The 27472-nt window shown below is 37.0% G+C and overlaps 1 protein-coding gene across 1 annotated transcript in view; it reads left to right on the plus strand.

Annotated features, from left to right (window-relative positions):
• The window catches only part of LOC131846265 (uncharacterized), a 77354-nt gene that overhangs the window by 22961 nt on the left and 26921 nt on the right, over positions 1 to 27472 (plus strand). The window contains exons 3-4 of the mRNA XM_059195529.1: positions 16845 to 17022; positions 19975 to 20114. Of these exons, the coding sequence (XP_059051512.1) occupies positions 16845 to 17022; positions 19975 to 20114 (318 nt within the window). The remainder of the gene's footprint in view (positions 1 to 16844; positions 17023 to 19974; positions 20115 to 27472) is intronic.

Genomic DNA, 27472 nt, shown 5'->3' on the forward strand with positions numbered 1-27472 from the left:
CTCTAATACCCTATCTAGAACAATATATTTTCTATCTATCTAAAGAAGCTACAAATTACTCAGATAATACATATTGATAAAAATACTTTATTGATACATAAGTTATAACATACAAGTAACGTAAGTCGTATAAGATATCATCTATACTATGTATATAACCTATCGGTCCTATCTATATAACTTAACTATATAACTTAAGTACAGAAAACAGAATAATGACAACATACAGTACAGTAGTTTTATACATATTATACTCATGTAACTCATACGATCGAACTCATTTCTCTATCCCTTGTTTACGTAATTCTCTTTCAAGTGCGCGCCTAGCTCGATCACTACATTGATTTGTTGGTGACAGTTGTTCACACTCTTTAATATTAGGTGAATTCATAACATCTTTCTCTTCCCCTTTTTCATTTTTACCTGTCATGGGACTCTTTAAATTTTTATCATCCGGCTCTTGTCTTTGTTGATTATCATAACTACGTCTTGATTGATTGTCATAGTCTGACAACTCATTATTACTTAAACAGGGCGTTGAAAGTCTATTTCGTTTTAAAGGCCATAATTGGTCAGAATGTCTACGACAAGCGTTTCCCGTGTTTAACTGTACTGTATAAGAAACCGGCCCCGTTTTGGATGTTATTTGGCCTTCTGTCCATTTGTCCCCACGGGAGGAATAGTCTCGAGCTATTACGCTTTCTCCAACTTCGAAAGTTCTATCCATTCCCCCAGCTTCCGCTACCTGTTTGTCTTGCGCCTGTCTAACAATATCGCTAGTATTAGGTCGCACCGCGTCTAACCTAGTACGTAGTCGACGACCTAGTAATGCGACCGCCGGAGCTACACCTGTAGTAGCGTGTTCACAGTTTCTATACTGAAAAAGAAATCGACACAAAGCTGACGTCACATCCTGACCTTCATAGATGGCTTTCTTCAGAGTCTTTCTTATGGTTTTTACAGCATTCTCTGCCGCTCCGTTGCCTTGTGGCCTATGTGGTGATGCAGTGGTATGTCTAATTGTATTTTTCTTACAGAAATCGTTAAATTCGTGACTCTGAAAAGGGGGACCATTATCTGTGACTAGCTGTACTGGTAACCCGAATATTGAAAATAACTTACGAAAATACTGAATAGTGTCAATAGCGGAGGTACTACGTATTAATGCAGCATCCAACCATTTCGAATTGGCATCCACTACTACAATATAATACTTGCCATTCAATTGGGCAAAATCGGCATGTAATCGTTGCCATGGAGCTGTCGGGAACTCCCACGGATGCAACGATGAACGTGGTGGTGCGTCTCGAACGTTTCGACAAGCCTCGCACTCGCGCCCTAATCCCTCTATATCGCTGTCTATTTCAGGCCAATACACATAATGTCTGGCGATCGACTTCATTTTTATCACCCCTAAATGACCTTCATGTATTTCAGATAATATTTGTTGTTGTAATTTATTTGGTATTACAACACGATATTTGTATAGTATACAACCATGTTCCGCGTATAGGTCCGCCCGTCTATAGTAAAACGGTTTCTCAAGGTCAGTCCCACATTCATTCGGCCACCCATACATAATGTATCCATATATTTTCGACAGTAAGGAATCATTTTTAGTAGCGAATGCTATATCTTTATAGCTGATTGGCAAGGTTTCATTTATTAAAATTAAATAATGCGAGTAATTATAATTATTATGATCAAGTGTATTTAAATGTGATTTATTTTGCAATGGTAAACGCGATAAAGCATCCGCGTTACCGTTATTTTTGGAGCTTACATATTCAACTTTAAAATCATAAGCCGCCAGCTTCACAGACCATCGTTGCAGCCTACTCGCTGCCGTCTGGGGTATACCACCTTTTGGACCAAATATGTATGTCAATGGTTTATGGTCCGTTTTTAATACAAATGATCGACCATATAAAAATTGATGATGTTTTTGAACCCCGTACAGTATAGCCAACGCCTCCTTATCCAGTTGACTGTAGTTTTTTCGGCGTCCGTAAGTGTTCGCGACGCACAGCTGATCGGCCTCTCGGTGCCGTCTGGATACCTGTGCGCTAAAACCGCACCAACTCCGTAGCTACTACTGTCTACAGCTAATAACAATGGTAATGAAGCATTATAGTGAATTAAGACTTTGTCACTCGATAAATACTGTTTAACGTCTCGAAATGTTTTCTCACATGTTTTATTCCAATCCCATGATGTATCTTTTTTTTAATAATTTGTACAAAGGATAAAGAAAAGAGCTCAAATTCGGAATAAATTTACCATAATAATTAATTAGTCCTAAAAATGCTTTTAATTGCGTCACGTTATTAGGTGGTGGTGCATTCACTATAGCCTCCACTTTCGATACATCTGGATGTAACCCATCCTTATCTATTATAAAGCCCAAATATGATACACTAGGTTGTAAAAATGAACATTTATTAATTTTAATAGTGAGACCCATTTTAGCTAATCTTTCGATTACAGCTCGCAGATTATTTATATGACTACTACGGTCAGGACCTGTAACGCAAATGTCATCTAAAAAGACGACAGTATTGGAGAGGCCACGGAGGGTCTCCTCCATGATTTTTTGAAATTTTTCGGGTACACAACTTAAACCATAAGGTGTACGTCGAAAAACAAAAGTGCCTAAGTGCGTAGATATGGCAGTTGCCGCCTGTGAACCTTCCTCTAGAGGAACCTGCATATAGGCTGTGGTAAGGTCTATTTTTGAATATTCTTTTCCTCCGCTCAAGGCAGCAAATAATTCCTCTATTCGTGGCAATGGATAATAGTCTCTTTTAAGCTTAGGATTTATTGTTGTTTTGTAGTCTCCACAAATACGTATTTCACCAGATGATTTAATTACAGGAACAATAGGTGTTCCATAATCGGAATGTTCCACAGGATATATGGAACCCTCTTTTTGCAATCGGTTCAGTTCCCGCTCAACTGCGGCGCGTAGAGCGAGCGGTACCGGCCGCGCGCGTACAAAAACCGGTTCGGTATCTGTTAGCTGTAATCGAATGGTTTTTTTACATGTACCTAAAGTATTTGTAAACACTTGCGGATATTCACATTTCAATTGATTTACAAAATTAGCCCGAAACCCGTTATCGTCTTGTTCACAAATACTATTTATATATAATTGATTAATATTGAATCGACGAATCCAACTCCTCCCTAATAATGGACGACTACCATTTTTTATAATGTATAATTTTAAATTATTTTGAGTAATATCATTAATGCAAGCGTTTACTAAAATATAACCGACAGTTTCTATCATCGATCCAGAGTATGAACATAATTTAATTCGATCCTTATGCAAGGTATAATAACAAAAAAACTTTATATAATACTCCTCATTGATGGCGGATATCTTACTGCCCGTATCGACTTCACATTTAATTACCCGATTCCCTATTTTAACGTCCACAAAATAAGGGTCATCTCCCGTAGATACGACACGTATATTATATAATTCGCCGTCCGCATCTTCGTCGATAAAATTGTGTCTCTTATTCTCTAACACTTTGCACATCACTTTCAAGTGACCTTTGCGCTGACACTTATCACATGAATAATTTTTAAAACGGCACTTATCTGCTCGATGCGGCTTACCGCATCGCCAACAACTCGTTCCCGCTGCCGCCGGCGCGCCAGCCGCGACCGGGTGGGGCCGCGCGCTGCGCACCGCATGCAAGCCGTCGCGCGGCCGGTCCGCGCCGCCGCCGCCGAGCGCCCACACGCCGGCCGCGCCCGCGCCGGTGCCCGCGCCGCCCTCCCGGCCGCCCGCACCGCCGCTCCTGGCGCTCGCCTCGGCGTGTTTATCCGCCGCTTCCAATGCGAGAGCTAGCTCCACCGCCTTTTTATATGTTATGTCTTTCTCGGCAAACAGACGCGATCTCATGTCGTCACTACATAACCCGGACACGAACTGGTCCCGAAGGTTCTCTTCGAGCATCGACCCAAAGTTACAGGTCGTCGCCAGATGTTTCAAATTTTGCAAGTATTCCGACAACGGTTCATAGAAAACACCCAGACCGCCTATAGATTGCCTTCTCAATCGAAAGACATGTCTCTCTGTTATCACTGAACGTTGTGGTTCGAGGTGATCTGCCACTATTTTTTCCAACTCCGTGAATGTTTTATCTTCCGGATTTACTGGTGCACACAGATCACACATTAAATTGTAGGTGGGTTCACCGACTAACGTTATAAAAGTCGCCACTTTTAAACTATCTTTAATTTCGTTACACAACAAAAACTGTTTGACACGTCGCACGTACGCACTCCATTGTTTCGAATGTAGATCAAAAGGTTCTATTTTACCCACGGGCATTTTTACACAATTTTTTAGTACTGTTTATTTATTTAGAGTTTATTTATATTAATTTTGTTTGTAAGTTGGTAATGAACTAAAATACTTTGTATTCAGATTATTTTTTAAGGTAACCCGACTCGTCGCCAATGCAGCGTCAGTGAAACAACACGGTCGGTTGCTAACTGTTTATTGAAAAAGAAACCAAATACCATCCACCGTCTTAATACTAATTATTAAACTACCCTACAGTTTCAATATCGTATCGGTTCGGAAATACCATTGCTGGAAGGTGATTCCACAATGTGGTTGTGCGGGGCAAAAAGTTTCTAGAAAACCGCACTGTGGAAGACCGCCATTCATCCAGATGATCAGGATGGTATTTCAGTTTCTAACGAGTATATGAACTTAACGGTTACTATATTGTCTCTGGCCCGCTGAAATCCCGACGTGCAGTGTTGCAGTTACAAAAATACTATTTGGGCTACACATTGGTACAAACATTCCTGAACATGTATACAATTTATGCATATATTTAAACTTCAGTTGACCTTCTAAAGGATTTTGCTCTCCTAGTACTTTGTATCATATGATTAGAATATAATTGCAACTTAGTTGCACAATCAGACTTCATGAGTCTGGTTTGTTTCCATCAGATTCATTAAAAAAGAACTGTTAATAATTAACATAGAAATAGAAATAGAAATAATCTTTATTCAAATAAACTCATTACAAGCACTTTTGAATAGTTATATTTTGATTCTACCACTCATTCGGAATGCAGATTCATCACAAGAAGAATGAGCAAGAAACTTGTGTGGTGCTCTTTTTAATAGATGTTTTTTTATATAAATAATTACAGTATAACAAGTAAGAGGCATGCGATAATCAACATAGAAATCGCTACGCACTCATTATTAGTGTAATCAAATAATATTGTCAGTGCTATGGATTTAAAGTTTTTCTGTAAAAACATTATTATCGTTAACGAATTCTTCAATTTTATAGTAATCTTTTTTGCAAAGGAAAAGTTTTATTTGACATTTAAATCTTTTTTCTGGCAGATTTATAATAGACTCTGGTATTTTATTGTAAAACCTTACGCAATTGCCATAAAACGAATTACTAACTTTAGCCAAAAGACATTTAGGTAAAATCAGTTTGTTATTGTTACGTAAGCTTTTATTAGTGCAATCACTAACTCTTTAAACTGTCTATATTCTTCCTGGCATAGATGATATTTTCATAAATGTATTGAGAAGCAACGGTGAGGATATTTGATTCCTTAAAGCACTCTCGCAATGACTCCCTGGAACCTGTAGCATCCCTAACCTTAACCCTACATAACCTACACTGAGTGACGACAGACGGTCGTAACACAGACTGACTGATGACTCCCTGGAACCCATACCATAAATGGAGCGAATGGCCCTCTAAACTTTGTTTGCCAACACTGTCAAAAAACTTTATTATAATATTTATTTTTGTTTTTAAATCTGTATTAAATTAATTTAATTATTTGTCAAAATAACTTGTAATGCTCTATAAATACAACATGCTGATTTTCATTTAGTGTGGGATTATCAATAAATACCTATTGTACATAAACATAGATCTCTTCCCCGTTCAATTCATAAGGGGGTCGAAATTATGAGAGCCTAAGTCGAGGTTCGTACCTAGCGGTGCTCTCGGCCTAAAGTCCTATCCATCAGGTAGGAGCTCCATAAGTCCTTCCGCGTGTTAGGTGTGCCATCTGCACTGGCCTTCTAGTATTCGGTGAAGCTGTAAAACCAACCAACCAACTGCGGCTAGGGGTAAAAGTATTACAGTAGTTCCAAAAATAGGTATCCATTGAAAATTTTTGAAACATCCCTATCTGAACTGGCCCCTGCTGTTCGGTAAAGCTGTTAAGCCAGCTGCGGCCAACAATATAAATAGTTCGAAAAAAGAAGTTCCTCCACTAAATATTCAAAAACCTTAATTGGGCTCCCAAAAATATGGTCGAGCGCAGTAATGGCTGGTTCATCCGTCATACTCGTGACCTGTGTAGGGACTGGTCTGCTCTAATCAGTATGACTGATTTCCTCCTATTAATTGTTTAACCAGTTGTTGTGTATTTAATATTTTTTCTATTTGATTATTTAATTGAATTAGTGCTAACCGGTGGTTTGTATTCACACACTTAAACTTAAATTGTAAAGTAACAATAAAATTATTTAAAAGAGCAACACGCAAGTTCCTTTCTCGTTCTTCTTGTGATGAGACAGCTTTCCGAATGAGCGGTAGATTAAAAAAAATGTGATGGCTATTCAAAAGTGCTTCAATGTAAGTTTATTTGAATAAATTTCTATTCTATTCTATTCTTAAAACAATATGTAAATAAAAGTAAAAGATTTGACGTCGTATATAACCCATAAATATGTTTGGAAATTATTCGTACGCCATCTCGCTTCTGTGCCTTTCTACTTCGCCAATTTGCTCGACATTTAATTTCGTCCTTCAGGGAGTCCCATGTCGACCCTTACTTAAATTTACATACAGCAGTATCTAAGCCAACTCCACTGGGACACACTCCCATTATTCTTATTTCAGCGTTAATATTTACTTTTCTTTTCCGTTAACATTATATATGTGTATGCCAATAAAATATGAGGCCATCTTTGTTGGAACAATCATTTTGATTTATATTTCTAAAAAGGTAAATAAAGACTTCATATTTAGAGTATACGATACACTTTTGACAGAGTGGTCGTGGCTTTTATGATGCTATTTCTTCGTTGTCCTCCTTGGCGACAGTTCTCCTCGCAATTTGTCTCTATCTGGTACGGTTTTTGGCTGTACGAGAACAATGTACTATGAACGTCAGTGTAGCCGTTTTTATAAGGTCAGTCCATCACGTTGGTGATTAACCCCGAGGAACGAAATGGTGCACCCGCCTGCGCGAACGGTTTACGTTGGAGGGCACCAGTGGAGTATAAGGTATTACTGACGTCAGGTCAGTTAGCCTATCGTGTCACACCCACTAAGAATTTAACACGATGGTTACCAGGAGGAACCGTGTGAAGGTCGACCTTATATATTCCCTTACTCCCCGAGATCGTTTGCCTTCAACTAAACCCTTGATAATTAAATAAAGACAAATTTAGCCAAAACTTATTACACATGAATAGCAGAATATGTCAAGGTGATTACATTCAAAAGTCCTAAAGTAGGCTACTTGAATCAATACGCTAATAAACTAATGTTATTGAGTAAAAACAATTGTAGCAACACAGTTTCTCTTTCCTTATCGCACCGCACGTGTAACATTAGAAACGCAGCTGCGCGACCTTCAAGCCACGTTACCTGCAGCTGCGTTACACGTGCCGTGCGATAAGGATTCTAGGAAGTCGACAGTGGCACGTGTAGAAACTGTGTTGCTACATATATGCATCGTAACTTGAACTTTCACTGGTCACAGCAAATGACATAAACACATGGTAACTTTAAGCCTGTGCTTAAAGATTTGCAGACTGTGCTGAGTTAAAGACGAAACGCCACTACACATCCCACGGTTGTAGTCCAACCATGTATAAATAATATATTTTCTTTGGAGAGTACATCTCTATCCTGAGGAGATAAAAACCATCGCTCCTAAGAATATCCTTCAATTCTTGCTTGACTGGCCTGGCAACTTTAAAAAAAAAGGGGTGCAGATGGCTCTGTAGGTTACAGTGCTACAGCTAAAATGCGGAGCTTCATTTTTTCAGCTAAACTGAGCGGCTGAAAGCCAACTCCTATCTGACGGATACGACTAAAGTCTGAGGGCACTGCTAGGAGTTCGAACCTCGGCTCAAATCGTCGTAATTACGATCATCGTCTGGACGGGCGATCGAGTGTACGTCTTGTTGAAATTTCGATTCTCGTTTGATCGATCGAGTTTACCTCGTCCTGATTTTTAATTTCATTACTTGTCACTTTACAGTTTCATTGGTTATTTATTTATTTATTTATAGTAATAAATAGTGATATATAAAGAAATAATGGCCATAAATACTTCGTTTTATGAAGGATATTATGGGCGGAAAACTATTTTTCAACCGATAATATCACCGTGGTGACAGGTCAGATTTAACGACCCGATAAATCTGCAACGAGGGGGAGTAATTAAACGTCATTAGTTCCACTAGCTTTGTACATTAGTTGTATATATATACTTACGTACATTAATAATATACCTACTTTTTACTTGTATCTAATGTTATCAAAATTAAATTATAAGTTCTTGCCTTGACCACGACTATGTGACCTCCTGGCGCCAAAGCTGGATCCGCCTTTGGTTACTTATTTACGACGGAATAAGAATATAACAAGTCTATAATTCCAGACCGAATCCTTTTGTATTATACATCACTAGCTTTTGCCCGCGGCTTCGCTTGCGTTAATTTATCCCCTTAGGGGTGGGTGAAACTTATCAAAATCATTTATTAGGGGATGCTTACGTCATAGTAGCTTTATGCATGCAAAGTCTCAGCCTGATCGGTTTAAAATTGACAAACTTTCATCCCCTATTTTATCACCTTTGGGGTAGAATTAATCAAAATCCTTTCTTAGCAGATGGTAGATGTTATGACGTAGGCATCCACGTCATAACATCTACCTGCATGCCAAATTTCAGCCCGATCCGTCCAGTGGTTTGGGCTGTGCGTTGATAAATCACTATGTCAATCACCTTAGAGTTATATATATTTAGATTAGTAAATACCTCTGCAATATGTACATAGCTACAACTCTCTCATTCATATCTTTACCTTGCTCTTCGTGATTCTGCTGCTACAAGACACGACTATGCTTCACAGTGTTACTCGTATAATTTATAAGCTGGGTAGTAAACTTATAGCACTGAATAACTTTTAGATGCTATAATGAGACCGCTAACATTTCATACAGAAATCCTTAACACTTTTCATAGAATAGAATATAATCATACAGGTGCTGCTTGTATGGACTGGTCTGTTCTGGTTGCGAACACTGATTAGATTTTTTTTTTGCAATAGCATATGCTGGTGGTCACGCTATTCTCCCAAATTGGAATGTACATGAATCTGTATTATTGTAAACATGTACAATTTTTATTTGAAAGGAATACGAGCTGAATTTCTGACATTTAAAAGTTCAGACACACAATAGTTTTCAAGTGAGTCTATAAAAATCAGGCAAAAATCATATGCCGACAAAAGTCGCATGTGCAATTTTGTCGGCAACTACTCGTAACTTGTAAAACTTTTACTTGGTGATTCATGGTACTATTACTGACGGTCTCGGAGAATACCGGTTGAATTCGGATGCTGGAGATGTGTTTCTCGCTTTGTGTCAATTTATATTTCTGACTGACTATTAAATATAAATTTATATAACTCAAAGGTGACTGACTGACATAGTGATCTATCAACGCACAGCCCAAACCACTGGACGGATCGGGTTGAAGTTTGGCATGCAGGTAGATGTTATGACGTAGGCATCCGCTAAGAAAGGATTTTGATTCATTCTACCCCCAAGGGGATAAAATAGGGGCTGAAAGTTTTTATGAAACTTTGTCAATTTTAAACCGATAGGGCTGAGACTTTGCATGCATACAGCTACTATGACGTAGGCATCCCCTAAGAAAGGATTTTGATAAATTCCACTCCTAAAGGGATAAATTAAAGCGAGCGAAGCCGCGGGCAAAAGCTAGACCTCGGTGGTCTATGATCGTGGGTTTGATTCCTCGCACGGTACAAAGATTTGTTTCAAACAATCATACACATTCATGAGTATGATTGTTTGTATCGGTCTGGGTGATATCTATGTATAATATGTAGTTATTTAAAAAAAATGTATCCATGTATTTATATCAGTTGTCTAGTACCCATAACACAAACTCTGCTTAGCTTGGGCCTAGATGGCGCTGTGTGAATTGTCCTGAGTTTTTTATTATTATTTAAATAGAATATCTTGTTACTAATATTTATTCTATACTTATTTGCTATTTTTTTTAATTATATATCGTTGGCTGTATAACCTCTATACACCTAGATATATTTATTTATTACTGTTAAGATTGGAGGGTTGTCAAATGTCTCACACATTTCCTGTGCCAAAGGGAAAATTGTAACGGTTATTTGTAACGTTACATATATATTGTAGACATGTAATGGAGATGTTTTGACATGTTTCAAGTGAATTTTGTAATGTAATTGTAACTTATGTAAAACATAGTCGACCTTATCGATAGCTAGTCATACTCGAGACCATATGGCCACGAGTATGACTAGCTAAGCTCGATATATTATAATGACATCTGCCGCTTCCTTTATGGCGACATCGTTTTTTGGCCTATTTTTTTCTTTTTAATTATCCTGTACACGTGTTCCATTGTTTTTTTTTTCGATTTAAGTTGCAATTATTAAAAGTCATATCTCATATAAGATTTGGTGATAGAAAGTAAGTAATTTGACGGTCTCGTGTTGTTACGGGTTAGTTCTGATAGTCGCAGGTTCGATTCCTCGCACGATACAAACATTTGTATTCATGAGTATAATTTTTGTATCAGTCTGGGTGTTTTGTATGTATAATATGTAAGTATTTACGAAACAAAAAATCTAAGTATTTATATCAGCTGTATAGTACCCATAACACAAGCTCAGCTTACTGTGGCACTAGATGGCGCTGTGTTAATTAAAAAAAAATCCAATATAGCATATAAACTGACATCTGACAAATTTCGGAGTGTGTATACAGAATTTTTTGACCGGAAGGAAACAATTGACGAAAAAAGTCTCTACCTCACGGACTATAATGATGATGTCGTGCTATGAGCACCTTTCACTTCTATACATAAATACAAGTAACAGGTGCTCATTACAATCAGGGGGTGAAAACAAAATTCCATATTTTCAACATCTTGATTATTTTGCTATTTAGAAATCATATATTTGACGGCCTCGGTGATCTAGTCGTTTAACACACCGCCTTACTTCCGACGGTCGCGGGTTCGATTCCCCGCACGGCACAAACATTTGTATTCATCAGTATGATTGTTTGTATTGGTCTCGGTGTTTTCTATATATATTACTAGCTTTTGCCCGCAGCTTTGCTCGCGCTAATTTATCCCCTTAGGGGTGGAATTTATCAAAATCCTTTCTTAGGGGGTGCCTACGTTATAGTAGCTTTATGCATGCAAAGTCTCAGCCCGATCGGTTTAAAATTGACAAAGTTTCATACAAACTTTCATCCCCTATTTTATCCTCTTAGGGGTAGAATTAATCAAAATCCTTTCTTAGCGGATGCCTACGTCATAACATCTACCTGCATGCCAAATTTCAGCCCGATCCGTCCAGTGGTTTGGGCTGTGCGTGGATAGATCACTATGTCAGTCACCTTTGAGTTATATATATTTAGATGTATGTATTTAAAGAAATATATCTAATTATTTACATCATTGTCTAGTACAGATAAGACAAGCTCTGCTTACAGTGTAACTAGATGGCGCTGTGTTAATTGGCCAGGGTGATTTATTTATTTATTAATCAAGAATATATTAGGCATTAATTTTCTTGCTTTATTATCATAAACGGAATGAATATTTACACGGCTGGCTGTATCAACTCCAAATATAGCGTTGAAACATTCAGTATAGGAAACTCGTCGGTGTTTCCATATTTTAGCGAGGTCTGATTTACATTCCCAGTAGCCGAAATCGTAAATCTTCCTGGTTTTGAAACGGCTGAGTTAATTCGCTAAATAATTTAGCAGCTCCTTTAATATAGTCATATAAATCTAAATATATATAACTCAAAGGTGACTGACGTAGTGATCTATCAACGCACAGCCCAAACCAATGTACGGATCGGGCTGAAATTTGGCATACAGGTAGATGTTATGACGTAGGCATCCGCTAAGAAAGGATTTTGATGAATTCTACCCCCAAAGCGATAAAATAGGGGATGAAAGTTTGTATGAAACTTTGTCAATTTTAAACCGATCGGGCTGAGACTTTGCATGCATAAAGCTACTATGACGTAGGCATCCCCTAAGAAAGGATTTTGATAATGATTTTTTTTTATAATGATGAATACAAGTTTGTGTAGTGCGAGGAATCGAACCCCCGACCATCGGGAGAAAAGCGGTGTTTTTTACGACTAGACCACCGAGGCCGTCGATATATTCTATTACGCACGTAATGACATAAATCAGGTAATACTTATTTGAGTAAAATTATGTAAAAAAATAGAGTAAGTCTATGTGATTTCTAACAAATAAAGTAGAGTAGAAAATCATTTATTCAAATAAACTTAATTTAAGCACTTTTGAATAGTCATAAAATTTTTTTTTAACTACCGCTCGTTCGGTAAGCTGTCTCATCACAAGAAGAACGAGCAGGAAACTCGTGTGTTGCTCTTTTAAATAATCCTTGTAAGTTTACATGTACAAGTCGAATTTATTTATTTAGGCTCAAATATAAAAACACAATAAGATTAAATCAGTCGTAGTGATAAGAGCAGACCAGTCGCTACAAGCAGCACTCGTTCACGAGTATGACGGATGAGCCAGCCATCACTGCGCTCGACCATATTTTGTAAAGTAACAATATATAAAAGAACAACACACAAGTTTCTTGCTCGTTCTTCTTGTAATGAGACAGCTTTCCGAATGAGCGGTAGATTAAAAAAATGTGATGACTGATCAAAAGTGCTTCAATGTAAGTTTATTTGAATAAATAATTTTCTATTCTATTCTATTCTATTTAATCGCGTAACTATAATACAGACAGACGAAATTTCTGAATCACAATCGCAATAAGCGTGATGTCTTTAAAAGCAGTCACCCTCTGATCCCGACAAAGGCAAAGTTGGGAGTCTAATTAGAAAGTTCGAGATATGTAGCTCCATTATTAGCAGGACCCAAATATTTGTGTTTTAATATAACGCTGGATTTAATTTTAAAACTAGGGCCGTGAGGATCCCAGGGTTTTTTATTATGCATATGGGCGCAAGATATAGGCGTGAGGATCTTGAGGTTTTTTATGGTACGTATGGGTGCCAGATATGGGCGTGAGGATCTCAGGATATATGGGCGTGAGGATCTCAGGATATATGGGCGTGAGGATCCCAGGTGTTTTTAAGGTGCGTGTGGGTGCCAGATATGGGCGTGAGGATCCCAGGGGTTTTTTAAGGTGGTGCGTATGTGTGCCAGATATAGGCAAATATGGGCATGAGGATCTCAGGGTTTTTATGGTGCGTGTGGGTGCCAGATATGGGCATGAGGATCTCAGGGTTTTTTATGGTGCATATGGGTGCCAGATATGGACGTGAGGATCTCAGGGTTTTATATGGTGCGTATGTGTGCCAGATATAGGCGTGAGAATCTCAGCGCTTTTTATGGTGCGTGTGGGTGCCAGATATGGGGGTGAGGATCTCAGGGTTTTTTATGGTGCGTATGTGTGCGTTTTTATGGTGCGTATGTGTGCCAGATATAGGCGTGAGAATCTCAGGGCTTTTTATGGTGCGTGTGGGTGCCAGATATGGGCGTGAGGATCTCAGGGTTTTTATGGTGCGTATGTGTGCCAGATATAGGCGTGAGAATCTCAGGGCTTTTTATGGTGCGTGTGGGTGCCAGATATGGGGGTGAGGATCCCAGGGTTTTTTATGGTGCGTATGGGTGCCAGATATGGGCGTGAGGATCTCAGGGTTTTTTATGGTGCGTGTGGGTGCCAGATATGGGCGTGAGGATCTCAGGGTTTTTTATGGTGCGTATGGGTGCCAGATATGGGCGTGAGGATCTCAGGGTTTTTATGGTGCGTATGTGTGCCAGATATAGGCGTGAGAATCTCAGGGCTTTTTATGGTGCGTGTGGGTGCCAGATATGGGGGTGAGGATCTCAGGGTTTTTTATGGTACATATGGGTGGCAGATATGGGCGTGAGGTTCTCAGGGTTTTTTATGGTTTGATTTAAAGGCCTTCTTATGGAAAGCCGTTTTATTTGGTAAATTACACAAAACTATACTATATACTACTTATACTAAAATCTATTATACATACTAGGAATATACTATTTATCTTATTTGTTAAACAGTTGACATATTTATAAAATAGCGTGCGTGCGGGCGGTCCCGAGTGTCCGGGATTGGTTGGCCTGTTCCTACAGTGGTGGCATTGTTTTGTAGTGATTGCCACATAGCTAGTTAATTTTGTATATATACTAATATTATAGAGAGATCAAGTTTCGTTGAGGACAGTAAAGATTTGAGAAGTTCTTTTACCGTTTATAAGGTATATTATTCCAAACCGAACTAATGTAACTCAATTAATGTATATATATACATACAATAAGTTGTAATAGTGTTTTATCGCTAAGCAATCTTACAGATATGAGAGAAAGAGTATGTGGTAAACATAACACTACAAAGATATAAATAATACATGTATATATATACATAAGTAGGTACGGTTATCGATTATCGTAAGAAAGTTGATTGGGGGCGCCACTGTGTTATGCTTTGGAATCAGCGCCATCTTTGAAATAAATGTGAGAAAATATATTCTGAGTACACACTCGATGAGAAATGCTTGTAAAAAAATAATAATATAATAATAATCTCAGGTCAATTCACACAGCGCCATCTAGACCCAAGTTAAGCTACCTAAAGCTTAACTTGGGTCTAAATGGCGATAGTCTTGTTATGGTTACTAGATAACTGATACAAGTACATAGATCTTTTTTTCGTAAATACATACATATTATACATAGAAAACACCCAGACCGATAGAAACAATCATACTCCTGAATACAAATGTTTGTGCCGTGCGAGGAATAGAACCCGCGACCATCGGTCGTGAAGCGGTGTGCTAGACCGCTAGACCACCGAGGTCGTCGAAGATATACAATAATCCTAATTCATCAACAACCGTTCACTAAATTGAGTAAATAATGTTCGATTAATACGATTTTTTGAGGTATAGAATAGAAATAACTAGGTATAAATAATACTCTGGGCATTACCAGACATTCAGTAATTGCAGATATGCTCCTCGAGCAAATTACCACACTGAGGTGCAGTTTTTTTGCGTATGGGTGATGTACACACTACCGTTACTCACACGCTGATTATGTCTATATTATACCTTAGCTATGCCCGCGATCTTGATAGAGATATTGAGTGGATTACGTATACAGTTGTAAATATAATTTACTTCGTTCCGATTGCAGTTGCACGTTACATACAAACTGTTACTTAGCAACAATACTTATTTTAAATGTGATGGATCTTTTTCTACTTCAATCAATGTGCCTGATACGGTCCCTTAATCCATTACATTTAAGACATTCTACATCTCTACATTTAAATAACATACATAATATAAAACAATATACAGAAGAGAAAACAATAGAACTACTAGCAAAAAACATATCCAAAATTAAATCTGTTAAAATACTAATAATTTCTGTTGGACCTATAATATTGAGTGGATTACATATATAGTAGTAAATATAATTTACTTCGTTCCGATCGCAGTTGCACGTTACATACAAACTGTTACTTAGCAACAATACTTATTTTAAATGTGATGGATTATACTTTTTCTACTTCAATCAATGTGCCTAATAGATCTCACCCGCTTGATATTTTTAGCCTACATATTATTCTGATGTATAAGCTATATTACTGTAAGGTTTCATCAAAATCCGTTAAGTACTTTTAGCGTGAAAAAGTAACAACCCTCCATACTAAAAAACTTTTGGATTAATAAGATTGTTAACTGACCAATGTATTTGTGTATTTACTTTTGTTTCTTTATATTATTGTACCTTGTATGTGTGCCCTTAAAGCAAATAAAAGTGTTATCTATCTATGTAACTCGGATTCAATCTGTTGTTGTGACTGACTAGGTCGTCCGCTGGTCCCTAAGGACCGCCGGGTACGGGCCTAGAGCATTTGCTTTTTGCTCGGGTGTGCCACCGCAGCGTCGTTCGTTTACCAGCAGGCTGCTTCCCACCAGCCGGCTGGAGCAATCATGTTGTGGGTCTCTATTGTTGCTCGCCGAGCCGGCTTAACGCCGCCACAAGCCAAGGCCGCGCGCGCTATGCTGCGACCGGTCTTGCAATCCAGGCTGCAGCTGCGGACGAAAGTAGGCATTTATAAGACCTACATTCATTCGCGGCTCACATATGCCGCCCTCGCATGGTACGCACTGTGCTCGGCCTCACAGCGGCTGAGACTGCAGGTCCAACAGAACGCCGCCCTCCGTCTGTGCACAAATGCCGGACGGTACGTCCGTAATGACGTGATCGCCCGCGATCTCAAGGTCCCATCGGTGGAGCAGTTCGTCGTCCGGTTGACGCGCGCGATGTTCTCGCGCGCGGTTGCCCCTCTCCACGCGCGCCCACCGGACGCCACTCGCGCGCTACATGCCTGCTTACGGCGCTATACCTAATCGAAGACACGTGCAATTTTACCTCATAATGCATTATCTCCAGTAATTTACTTTTTTGTTTGCAGTACGAAACGCGTGCATTCAACAGTACTGGAGTATCGGTCACAAACAGTTCATGCGACGCCCAAGCATGTCTGATCACAGTAAGGCCTGAGAGAGGAACTGCCAAGTACACTTGTGAGGTCTCCAGTGAAGGTCCCAGGTTCGCAGTGGACAGGAGATCAGCGAACATGACTCTTGCTGGTAAGCTTATTAATTTTCAACACACTTGCTTGTAAAGTCGATCTAATTTTACTAGTTTTTGATATATACAGCAACTCATATAACACGGGTGTAAATGTAGTGTGAATTGTTGAAGAATATCACATAATATATATATAACTATGTAACAAAAAAATGGGATAATGAAGAAGCAGATGATGATGAAAGGAAATCACTATTTTTTTAGATGTTTAATTTATAATACACCGTGCTAAAGTCAGCTGAAAGACAGGGAGGAAGTAACTGAATTTTTTTACGTTTGAGAGGGTGCCTCTCAATCCACCCTCGGAACCCGAGCTGACTTTCACTAAGTTGCATATCACAACTTTTTGAACTATCCTAAAAGTTTCAGACCTAAAAGAATTTGGCTCCCTTGACCTGTTCCTAGGGCAGATCCTCAGCATCAATCACCTTTGAAAATTTTGTTAGTCCAGAGACGTAAGGTGTAAATAATAATAATAAATAACCCTTAACAATTAACACAGCCCCATCTAGTCCCACGGTAAGTAGAGCTTGTGTTATGGGTACTAGACAACTGATATAAATACTTAGATATATATTTTTTTGTAAATACATAAATAATATAAATAGAAAACACCTAGACCTATACAAATAATTATACTAATTAATACAAATATTTGAGCAGTGCGAAAAATCGAACCCGAGACTATCGGTAAAGCGGTGTGCTAAACCGCTAGACCACTGAGGCCAACAAAATTAATATAATATACATATTATTATTATCAATATATATTAACCTAGCTGTTCCCGCGACTTCGTCCGCGTGGAATTTAACTTTATTTTTCTAAAATAAAAGTAGCCTAAGCTACTCCTTATTACATCAGCTACCTGCCAAAAAAAGTCCTGTAAAAATCAGTCCAACCATTTCGGAGATTAGCCAGAACAAACAGACAGACAAAAATTGTAAAAAATGTTAAATGTATGGTGTATGTACCATAGTTATATTCATACATATGTAATAAAAAAACGCCAATTTCAATAATACAAACAGACACTCCAATTTTATTTATATGTATAGATTATGTGTATATTGTGTGATAAAACCAGTTCGAGACACTAGTTCCTAATAAAAATGTTTTACCTCCTTCAATATTCACTACTCAAACTCAACTATAAATTTACATAAACAAGTTCATTTACTGTTTATTTTAATATTATAACTTTGCATTCCATAATTTTACTGTATATATAAAGACAGGTACATTTCAAAGTAGGTTAATTATGGACCCTGTTGGGCAGCAAGCGGAAGAGAAGAGAAGAGAGGAGGACGAGTTATTATTTATATAATTATAATATTGGATATAATAATAACAATAATAATATATTCCAATCAATGTACTCGAAAATGCCCACTGTAAACTGTACTGGGTTAGAACAATAATTACAGATAACATAACACGACAAAATCAACAAAAAAGTATATCTTGTATATGTATATATATAGTATAGCCATCTCAAACACACACAATATACAAAGCAAAGCAGAGAAAATCAATGAAACACTAACAAAGTTTACAGATCTAGCAATAGAATTAAAAAAACAATAGAAAGCACCATCCACATAGTACCCATAGTTTTGTCATCCACAGGAATTATACCAAAAAGTCCTATCAAACACGTAGACACGTTGCAAATCCCCTCTTCTACAATAGACCTATTACAAAAAGCCGTCATTCTCAACACATGTCATATTGTACGAAAATTTCTGTCGTCTTCACTTTCATCATCCACATATAAGTTTTAAACTCATCCACGTTTGGCTAAGGCCCGCGTGTTTGTATGTATTACAATCCCTGTAAAAAGGGAGATATATAAAATGTATATGAAATAATAATAATTAATAAATTGAAACTGTATATATTTAATTATTAAAGTTATATAATATTTAATTAAATATGTCATTTTTATATTCTAAAATTGTATAATAACATTTTTGGTAGACGCTATAAATATTTATAATTTATTCTACGTTTCATTGCTATAAGAGAATCTATTAAGTTTATTCTACCATCGTAAGTTGTTTACAAAACGTAAGGCATTCATTTAAAGATCAATTATTATTCTAATTGAATGATCAGAGTACGATAAAAAAAATAAAAAGTTCCAATTTGTTCCCTCTCTTTGAAAGGTTCGTCTTGCTGTAATTAACTGAATATCAGATCCAATTACACTTTCAGTTTCTTCTATGAAGGTTAATAATAATAATTGTAATATCGGGTCATTGGATCTCTAAAATACGATCGAGCGCAGTGATGGCTGGCTCATCAGTCATACTCATGAACGACTGCTGCTTATAGAGACTGGTCTGTTCAGGTTGCGAACACTGATTAGAGTTTTTATTTTTTGTAATAGCATATGCTGGTCGTCACTCTATTCTCCCAAATTTGAATTTAATTTCAGAAAAAATATATATCCCAGGTTGAAAAATACGGGCATTTAAGAAAAATCTAGAAATTTGGTCAAACTGTAACCCTTGCTCTGATTTTTCTCATGGTTACAATCAATCCTATCACCCTGTTTCGGCTTGACGTTGAGTTCTGGAACACCCTATATATAGTATGGAAAAACGAAGGTATGAAGATCATATCATGTTATATTACAGCCTCGGTGGTCTAATGGTTTAGCATACCGCTTTACTATCCGATGGTCGCGGGTTCGATTCCTCGCACAGAACAAACATTTGTATTCATGAGTATGATTGATTGTATCGGTCTGGGTGTTTTCTATTTATAATATGTATGTATTTATGGAAAAAAAAATACCTATGTATTTGTATCAGTTGTCTAGTACCCATAATACAAGCTTTAGCTAGCTTAACTTGGGTCTAGATGGCGCTGTGTGAATTGTGCTCAGATTATTATTATTATATTAGGAATTAATAATTATTCACGTTGTCTATTTGTTTATAAACAGTGCTACCGGAGTACGACCCCCTCATCACTGGTCTACCGACCATCGTGCAAGTGGGCGAGCAGGCGATGGTCAACTGTACATCTGACTACTCGCTACCAGCGGCCATCATCGACTGGTTTGTCGACTCCGAACCGCAGGAGGTAAATCTTCACATTCTATTTATTCATATCACACTTCATATTTTCATTCATTATCATCATCATCATCATCGCAGCTCGGAAAACATCCATTGAGATATTCATTATCAAGCTACAATATAATTTAAAAATCACATTTATTCAGCAAAGCTTATCTTTATATATATATAACTCAAAGGTGACTGATATAGTGATCTATCAACGCACAGTCCAAACCACTGGACGGATCCGGCTGAAATTGTGCATGCAGATAGATGTTATAAAGTAGGCATCCGCTATGAAAGGATTTTGATGAATTCTACCCCCAAGGGGATAAAATAGGGGATGAAAGTTTGTATGAAACTTTGTCAATTTTAAACCGATCGGGCTGAGACTTTGCATGCATAAAGCTACTATGACGCAGGCATCCTCTAAGAAAGGATTTTGATAAATTCCACCCCTAAAGGGGATAAATTAAAAAAATGTTAAGATTAATTAAAAAAAAATTGTGTTAAATTCAGCACGTTATATTTCTATATAAAATTTTCCAAATATATTTGGTTGGCTTACAGGTTCAAATATTTTCAGCTAACATACCATTCCAGAATAGTCATCTATCTAGATATATTCCTGAAATTCACACCATGGCTTTTTCAGTAAATACTGCTTACATTGCCTTATTTTATTGCATTGTTTTGTGGTAACTAGAAATAAATTTGAATATTTTATAAAAATAACTATTGTAATAATAACTTAAGTTAGAGCAATTCTATGTTTATATAATAACTAGCTGTGCCCACGCCTTTGATTGCGTGGAATTTAACTTTATTTTTCTAAAATAAAAGTAGCCTACGTGACTCCTAATTATATCAGCTATCTACTAAGAAAAGTCCCGTCAAAATCGATCCAGCCATTTCAGAGACAGGCAGACAGACAGATAAATTTGTAAAGAATGTTATGTTGGTGGGTACATACACTTATTTATATTCATATGCATGTACTAAAAAAACGGTTATTTCAATATTACAAACAGACACTCCAATTTTATTAATATGTATAGATTTATACTATAACATTCTCTGCAATTTTACTAATTTTATAATAATAATTAAACAAAACACTGGACCCAAGTTAAGCTAACTAAAGCTTGTGTTATGGGTACTAGATAACTGATACAAATACATAGATAATTTCTTGTAAATACATACATACTATACATAGAAAACACCATCATACTCATAAGTACAAGTGTTTGTACCGTGCGAGGAATCGAACCCGCGACCATCGGAAGTAAGGCGGTATGCTAAACCGCTAGGTCACCGAGGTCGTATGAATAACGATGCAGTAATCAGCAAATCACGTGTCTTACCAGTTTTTTTTAACAATCTAGACAATTTATTGGTATAAATGAGTGCAAATATTATTTCAGGCAAATCGCTTTGTAAAAATTTAAGCTAATTGATTGAGGTTGAACCGCTTCGTTGAAATCCTTTGGATATCAATGCTTTTGGTCTGTCGTGTTCAGAGTAACGTTTACATTACGGTGGTTTGTGTAATCAGCGGTATATTTACTAGCTGTACCGCGACTTCGTCTGCGTGGAATTTTGTAACATTACTTTATTTTTCTAAAATAAAAGCCTAAGTTACTCCTTATTACATCCGATACCTGCCAAAAAAAGTCCCGTCAAAATCGGTCCAGCCTTTTCAGAGATTAGCCGGAACAAACAGGCAGACACAGACACTGCCAAAAAATTCCCGTCAAAATCGGTCCAGCCTTTTCAGAGATTAGCCGGAACAAACAGACAGACACAGACACTGCCAAAAAAGTCCCGTCAAAATCGGTTCAGCCTTTTCAGAGATTAGCCGGAACAAACAAACAAACAGACAGACAGACAGACAAAAATTGTAAAAAATGTTATTTCGGTGTATATACCTACCGTATTTATATTCATATGCATGTAGTAAAAAACGGTTATTTCAATATTACAAACAGATATGCCAATTTTATTTATATGTATAGATTTTGGGTTCCGTACCCGTATTAATTTATTGTAACCGTTCAATTGAATGATATATGTACTTTATAGAAGCTTTTAAAAGTTATGAACGCTTTCAAAATGGTAATATATTATTTAGCCAATGATAATTTTGTGTAGGTAATATTTTAATTGATTTTAAGAAGGTCTATGTAAAACTTCCTTGTAGTATCGTAGTCTGACTCTGAACTGACAACATTGAATACCACAGGCAATGTATATTGACGGTCTCGGTGGCCCAGCGTTCGCGGGTTCGATTCCTCGCACGGTGCAAATATTAGTATTCATGAGTATGATTGTTCCGATCATCTGGCAAAGTTAGGAGCAAAAACCGCCCAACTGGGTCCCGAACCCTTCTGTGGTGTGTCTCGTTGCCTAAAACTGGGACATCTCAAATCAATAGCCAAACGAGAAGCACTGAATCACTGGCAAGAAATGCCAGGATTGACACATTCAAAACCCCTAATATCCGGCTACTCGAACAAATACTCCAATAGACTATTGCTATTGAGTAAAAACAATATATGCATGATGACTAGGGCCCTCACAGGACACTGCAAGTTGAACAAGCATATAGCTTACCTAGGCCTATGCACGACAAGAATCTGTAGATTCTGCCAAACTGAAGAGGAAACGCCACTACACATCCTATGTGGTTGTAGCCCACTCATGCATAAACGAAATATCTCCTTTGGAAAGTTTATACTCTTTCCCGAGGAGATAAAAACCATCGCTCCTAAGAATATCCTTCAATTCTTATCCCTGACGCGTCTAGGTAGCGAACTTTGAAAAAGGGCGAGCTCAATAGATCTATGTAGGTCGCAGTGCTACAGATTCAGGTATCTGACGATAGCCCAAACAACCTAATAATAAAAAAAAGACTGTTGGACACCCAAACTGTCGTAAACTTTATGTCAGGAGTCAGTTCCTTCCCAAAAACAACATGAGGATTACCGATTCCATTCACATAAAAATGATTAAGAAAATTTATTTCATTTAGTTTGTAAGAGTTTGTATGGCTGGGAGACTGCGTTTTTGCGTGCGTATATAATGGATATAACGCATCCGTGTGTTTGTGTGCGTATGTGTGTATGTGTGTCTGTGAGAATGCATGCAGCATATGTGTGAGTGTGTGTTGTAACTGGTTAATAAGAAATGCATCATGATACATTCAGAATAAGACCTATACTGGATAAGCTAGTGGAAGCACGACTTAGATGGTATGGCCATGTCATGAGGAGACCGGAAGACCACTTGACGAGAAAAGTTCTCGACCTCAATTCAGGACCGAAAAAGTGTGGACGACCCCGATTAACATGGATGTCAGTAGTTAGTAAGGACCTTAAGGACAACGGAAACATAGAGCCAGCAACAGTCCAAACCAGACACCACTGGAGAAGAAAGATTAGGAGAGCGGACCTCAAATGAAAATGGGGTAAGGCTGGAAGAAGAAGATTTGTGTAACAGACATTGTGTAAATTAAAATCAACAATTTGTCTTTGACCTTTACACGAATTAAATTTTAACAATGTTAAAAGCAAGAACAGACTCCACGGTACATTTGTAATTTAATAAGGGAACACTAGAATAGGTCATCTTTTATTAAGAAACTTTCCCCGCACAAAGTTTGGGCCCAACTTTTTCCTAATTAAATATGAGTTTTTCATTGTTTAAATCTGGCGAGGCAAAGGCGGTGAAACAGATGGCTGCATTTGTTAACTCAGCGGCTTTATTTGATTCAACACGCAGACAAACCGGACATCTTCCAAGGAGATTAACTTAAACAGACTATTTAACTTACTAATATTATAAATGCGGAAGATTCTGACTGTGGCTGGATGCATGGATATTTGTTACTCTTTTATTTTACTTTACATCATATATGCCAGGAAGAATATAGACAGTTTCAAAAGATGTAGTGATTGCACCAATAAAAGCTTACGTACATAACAATAACAAACTGATTTTACCTAAATGTCGTTTGGCTAAAGTTAGTAATTCGTTTTATGGCAATTGCGTAAGGTTTTACAATAAAATAGCAGAGTCTGTTATAAATCTGCCAGAAAAAAGATTTAAATGTCAAATAAAACACTTCCTTTGCAAAAAAGCTTACTATAAAATTGAAGAATTCGTTAACGATAATAATGTTTTTATAAAAAAACTTTAAATACATAGATATATTTTTTTTATTCTACCACTCATTCGGAACGCAGATTCATCACAAGAAGAATGAGCAGAAGATCGTCTTATTATATTTATAGACTATGCTATCTGTATCCGCGATTTCGTCTGCGTGGAAGAAGAATTTTTCTAAAATAGAAATAGCCAATTTACTCCTTATTACATCAGCTACCTGCCAATAAAAGTCCCGTCAAAATCGGTTCAGCCATTTCAGCGATTAGCCGGAACAAACAGACAGACAGACAGACAAAAATTGTAAAAAATGTTATTTTGGTGTATGTACCGTATTTATATTCATATGCATGTAGTAAAACACGGTTATTACAATATTACAGACAGACACTCCAATTTTATTTATATGTATAGATGTATAGATATATTATTTCTTTAATTGTTTAATACAAATGAAATCATCATCTTTTATATCTTTTATTTATAAGTATTACAAAACATGTTCAGACAAGTTGTAAGCATTTAGAATGTTCCAGAAGAATGACTTTTATGTTTTTATGTAATGTTAATGGAGTCAATTTCCCTAATTATCCGCCCAGCGGATCTTCAACAAGCTTAATCTTGGGTAACTCTCAGAAATACAGATTAAACAGCATCCTACGTATATAGAGATTTTGTGGAAGATAATTGTTGGCCAGCGACAAACTCCTTTGATACTTTTATTATTTCTAAATTCATATTATTATAACAGTTCTGTTTATATGTCACTAGCTACTCGCCCCGGCGTTGCCCGGGTTTACATGTATTATACATATAAATCTTCCTCTCATTCTATCTATTAAAAAAACCGCTTCAAAATCCGTTGCGTAGTTTCAAAGATTTAGCATACATAGGGACGGACAGACAGCGATAGCGACTTTGTTTTATATTATGTAATGATGTTATTTGATACTTCACTTCATTGTATTATTTTCTCATTGTCTTTTGGATAGTTTGCAACTGTATCTAAATATATATAACTCAAAAATTATTTTGTTCGTCTTAATTTATTCGTTCCATTAGGTACTGATAAGTTCAAACTAATACATTTACATCCTGCATCATCCCTTATTTTATCCCCATGCGGGTTGAATTTATCAAAATCCTATTTAAGTGAACGTCTTCATCATAGTAGCTCCAATCTTTAATTTCAGTTCAATCAGTCGAAAATCTAAGAAGATTTATACAAACTTTCATCATACTGACATAGTGATCTATCAACGCACAGCCCAAACAACTGGACGGATCGGGCTGAAATTTGGCATGCAGGTACATGTTATGACATAGGCATCCGCTAAGAAAGGATTCTGATTAATTCCACCCCCAAGGGGATATAATAGGAGCTGAAAGTTTATAAGAAACTTTGTCAATTTTAAACCGATCGGGCTGAGACTTTGCATGCATAAAGCTACTATGACGTAGACATCCCCTAAGAAAGGATTTTGATATATTCCACCTCTAAGTTGATAAATTACAGCGAGCGAAGCCACTGGCAAAAGCTAGTTTAAATGTATTTTACTGTCATATTCTATACGTGTTTTCATCATTTAAACACACATACAGTCCACCGATACATTGCAATATTTATTGCTTTCTACATACATTCATCTTTCTCTTTCAATCGCTATCATATTATACTTTGTAAATTTATAATGTGTGTCTGTGTGTGTGTGTATCACGAGCTGTGTCGCGGTTTCAACCGTGTTAAATTTCAATATAAAATATAGCCTATGTGTTATTCTAATGCATAAGCTATGTTATTGTCAAGTTTCATCAAAATCCGTTCAGTACTTTTTGCGTGAAAGAGTAACAAACGTCCATACTTACAAACTTTCGTTTTTAATATACTCGTAATATAAAGATTTAATATATCATATATATATATATATACAAATTAATACAATTAAAGTGTCTGGTTGTAATTTACAATTAATAACTTTACAGTACACATGTAAAGTATATACGGTACTTACATAAGAAAATAAGTTCAATAATGTTTGTCTTCCTGTCTGTTTGTTTAGTCTTGCTATCTCTGAAATGGCTGGATCGATTTTGATGAGACTTTCACTCGCAGATAGCTTAAATAAAGACAGGATAGTATATATATATATATATATATATATATATATAAACACCTCTTTGGGCACTTTGTTGATCACGCCACAACCTAAACACTTGCCGATTCCACCTTTTGCACTGAATAACTTGACCTCTACCGCGTATATCTCAGGCGGTATGGCAACGTCGCATTCTATTTTGCGATGTGGCCATATATATTCGTCGATAGTACGATATACTCGACACTTTTTTTACTAATAATTCGTGACTGAATGGCTCCGAACGGCTAAATTTTTGGTATACACAAAGACTTTTTGGCTCTGAATATATTCCAAAAATCAATTAATTATGTTGATCACTTTATATACTCGTCCTTACCGTAACGGTCTATCAATTATGACTTTATTAATTTACTAATGTAGATATTTTATATTCGCAATGCTCCATACATGCAAGCTCCAGCAACGGTGGAGGCAGGGTCCCCCCTGCACCGTACACCGCACCCCGCGCACACAAACAAATTAGATATTTTTTGAATACACAAAGACTTTTTGGCTCTGTATATATATTTCAAAAATCAATTAATTGTGTTGATCACTTTATATACTGGTCCTTATTGCGATACTTATTTTAATCCGAATATATATAGATACCGTAACGGTCTATCAATTATGAATTTACTAATCTAGATATTTTATATTCGCAATGCTCCATACATGCAAGCTCCAGCAACGGTGGAGGCAGGGTCCCCCCTGCACCGTACACCGCACCCCGCGCACACAAACAAATTAGAATAAATTAAATTCATAAGATTATTTATATATTTCGACTGCCTCGGTGGTCACACCGCTTTACATCCGATGGTCGCGGGTTCGATTTCTCGCACGGTGCAAACATATGTACTCATCGGTCATCGATTGATTTCATCGGTCTGGGTGTTTTATATGTATATTATATATGTATTTACAAGATAAAAATATCTATTTATATCAGTTCAGTATCAGTCTGTGTTAATTGTCCAGGGCTATTTATTATATTTTTATAAACGGTTATCTTTTTCCATCGCACCGCTCGCTATCGACAGTGAATTCATAGAAATGTCACTCTAAAAACAAA

Source organism: Achroia grisella, unplaced genomic scaffold, assembly GCF_030625045.1.
Source record: "Achroia grisella isolate CSIRO2021 unplaced genomic scaffold, CSIRO_AGI_Agris_v1 utg509, whole genome shotgun sequence".
In the NCBI taxonomy this organism is placed as follows: domain Eukaryota; kingdom Metazoa; phylum Arthropoda; class Insecta; order Lepidoptera; family Pyralidae; genus Achroia; species Achroia grisella.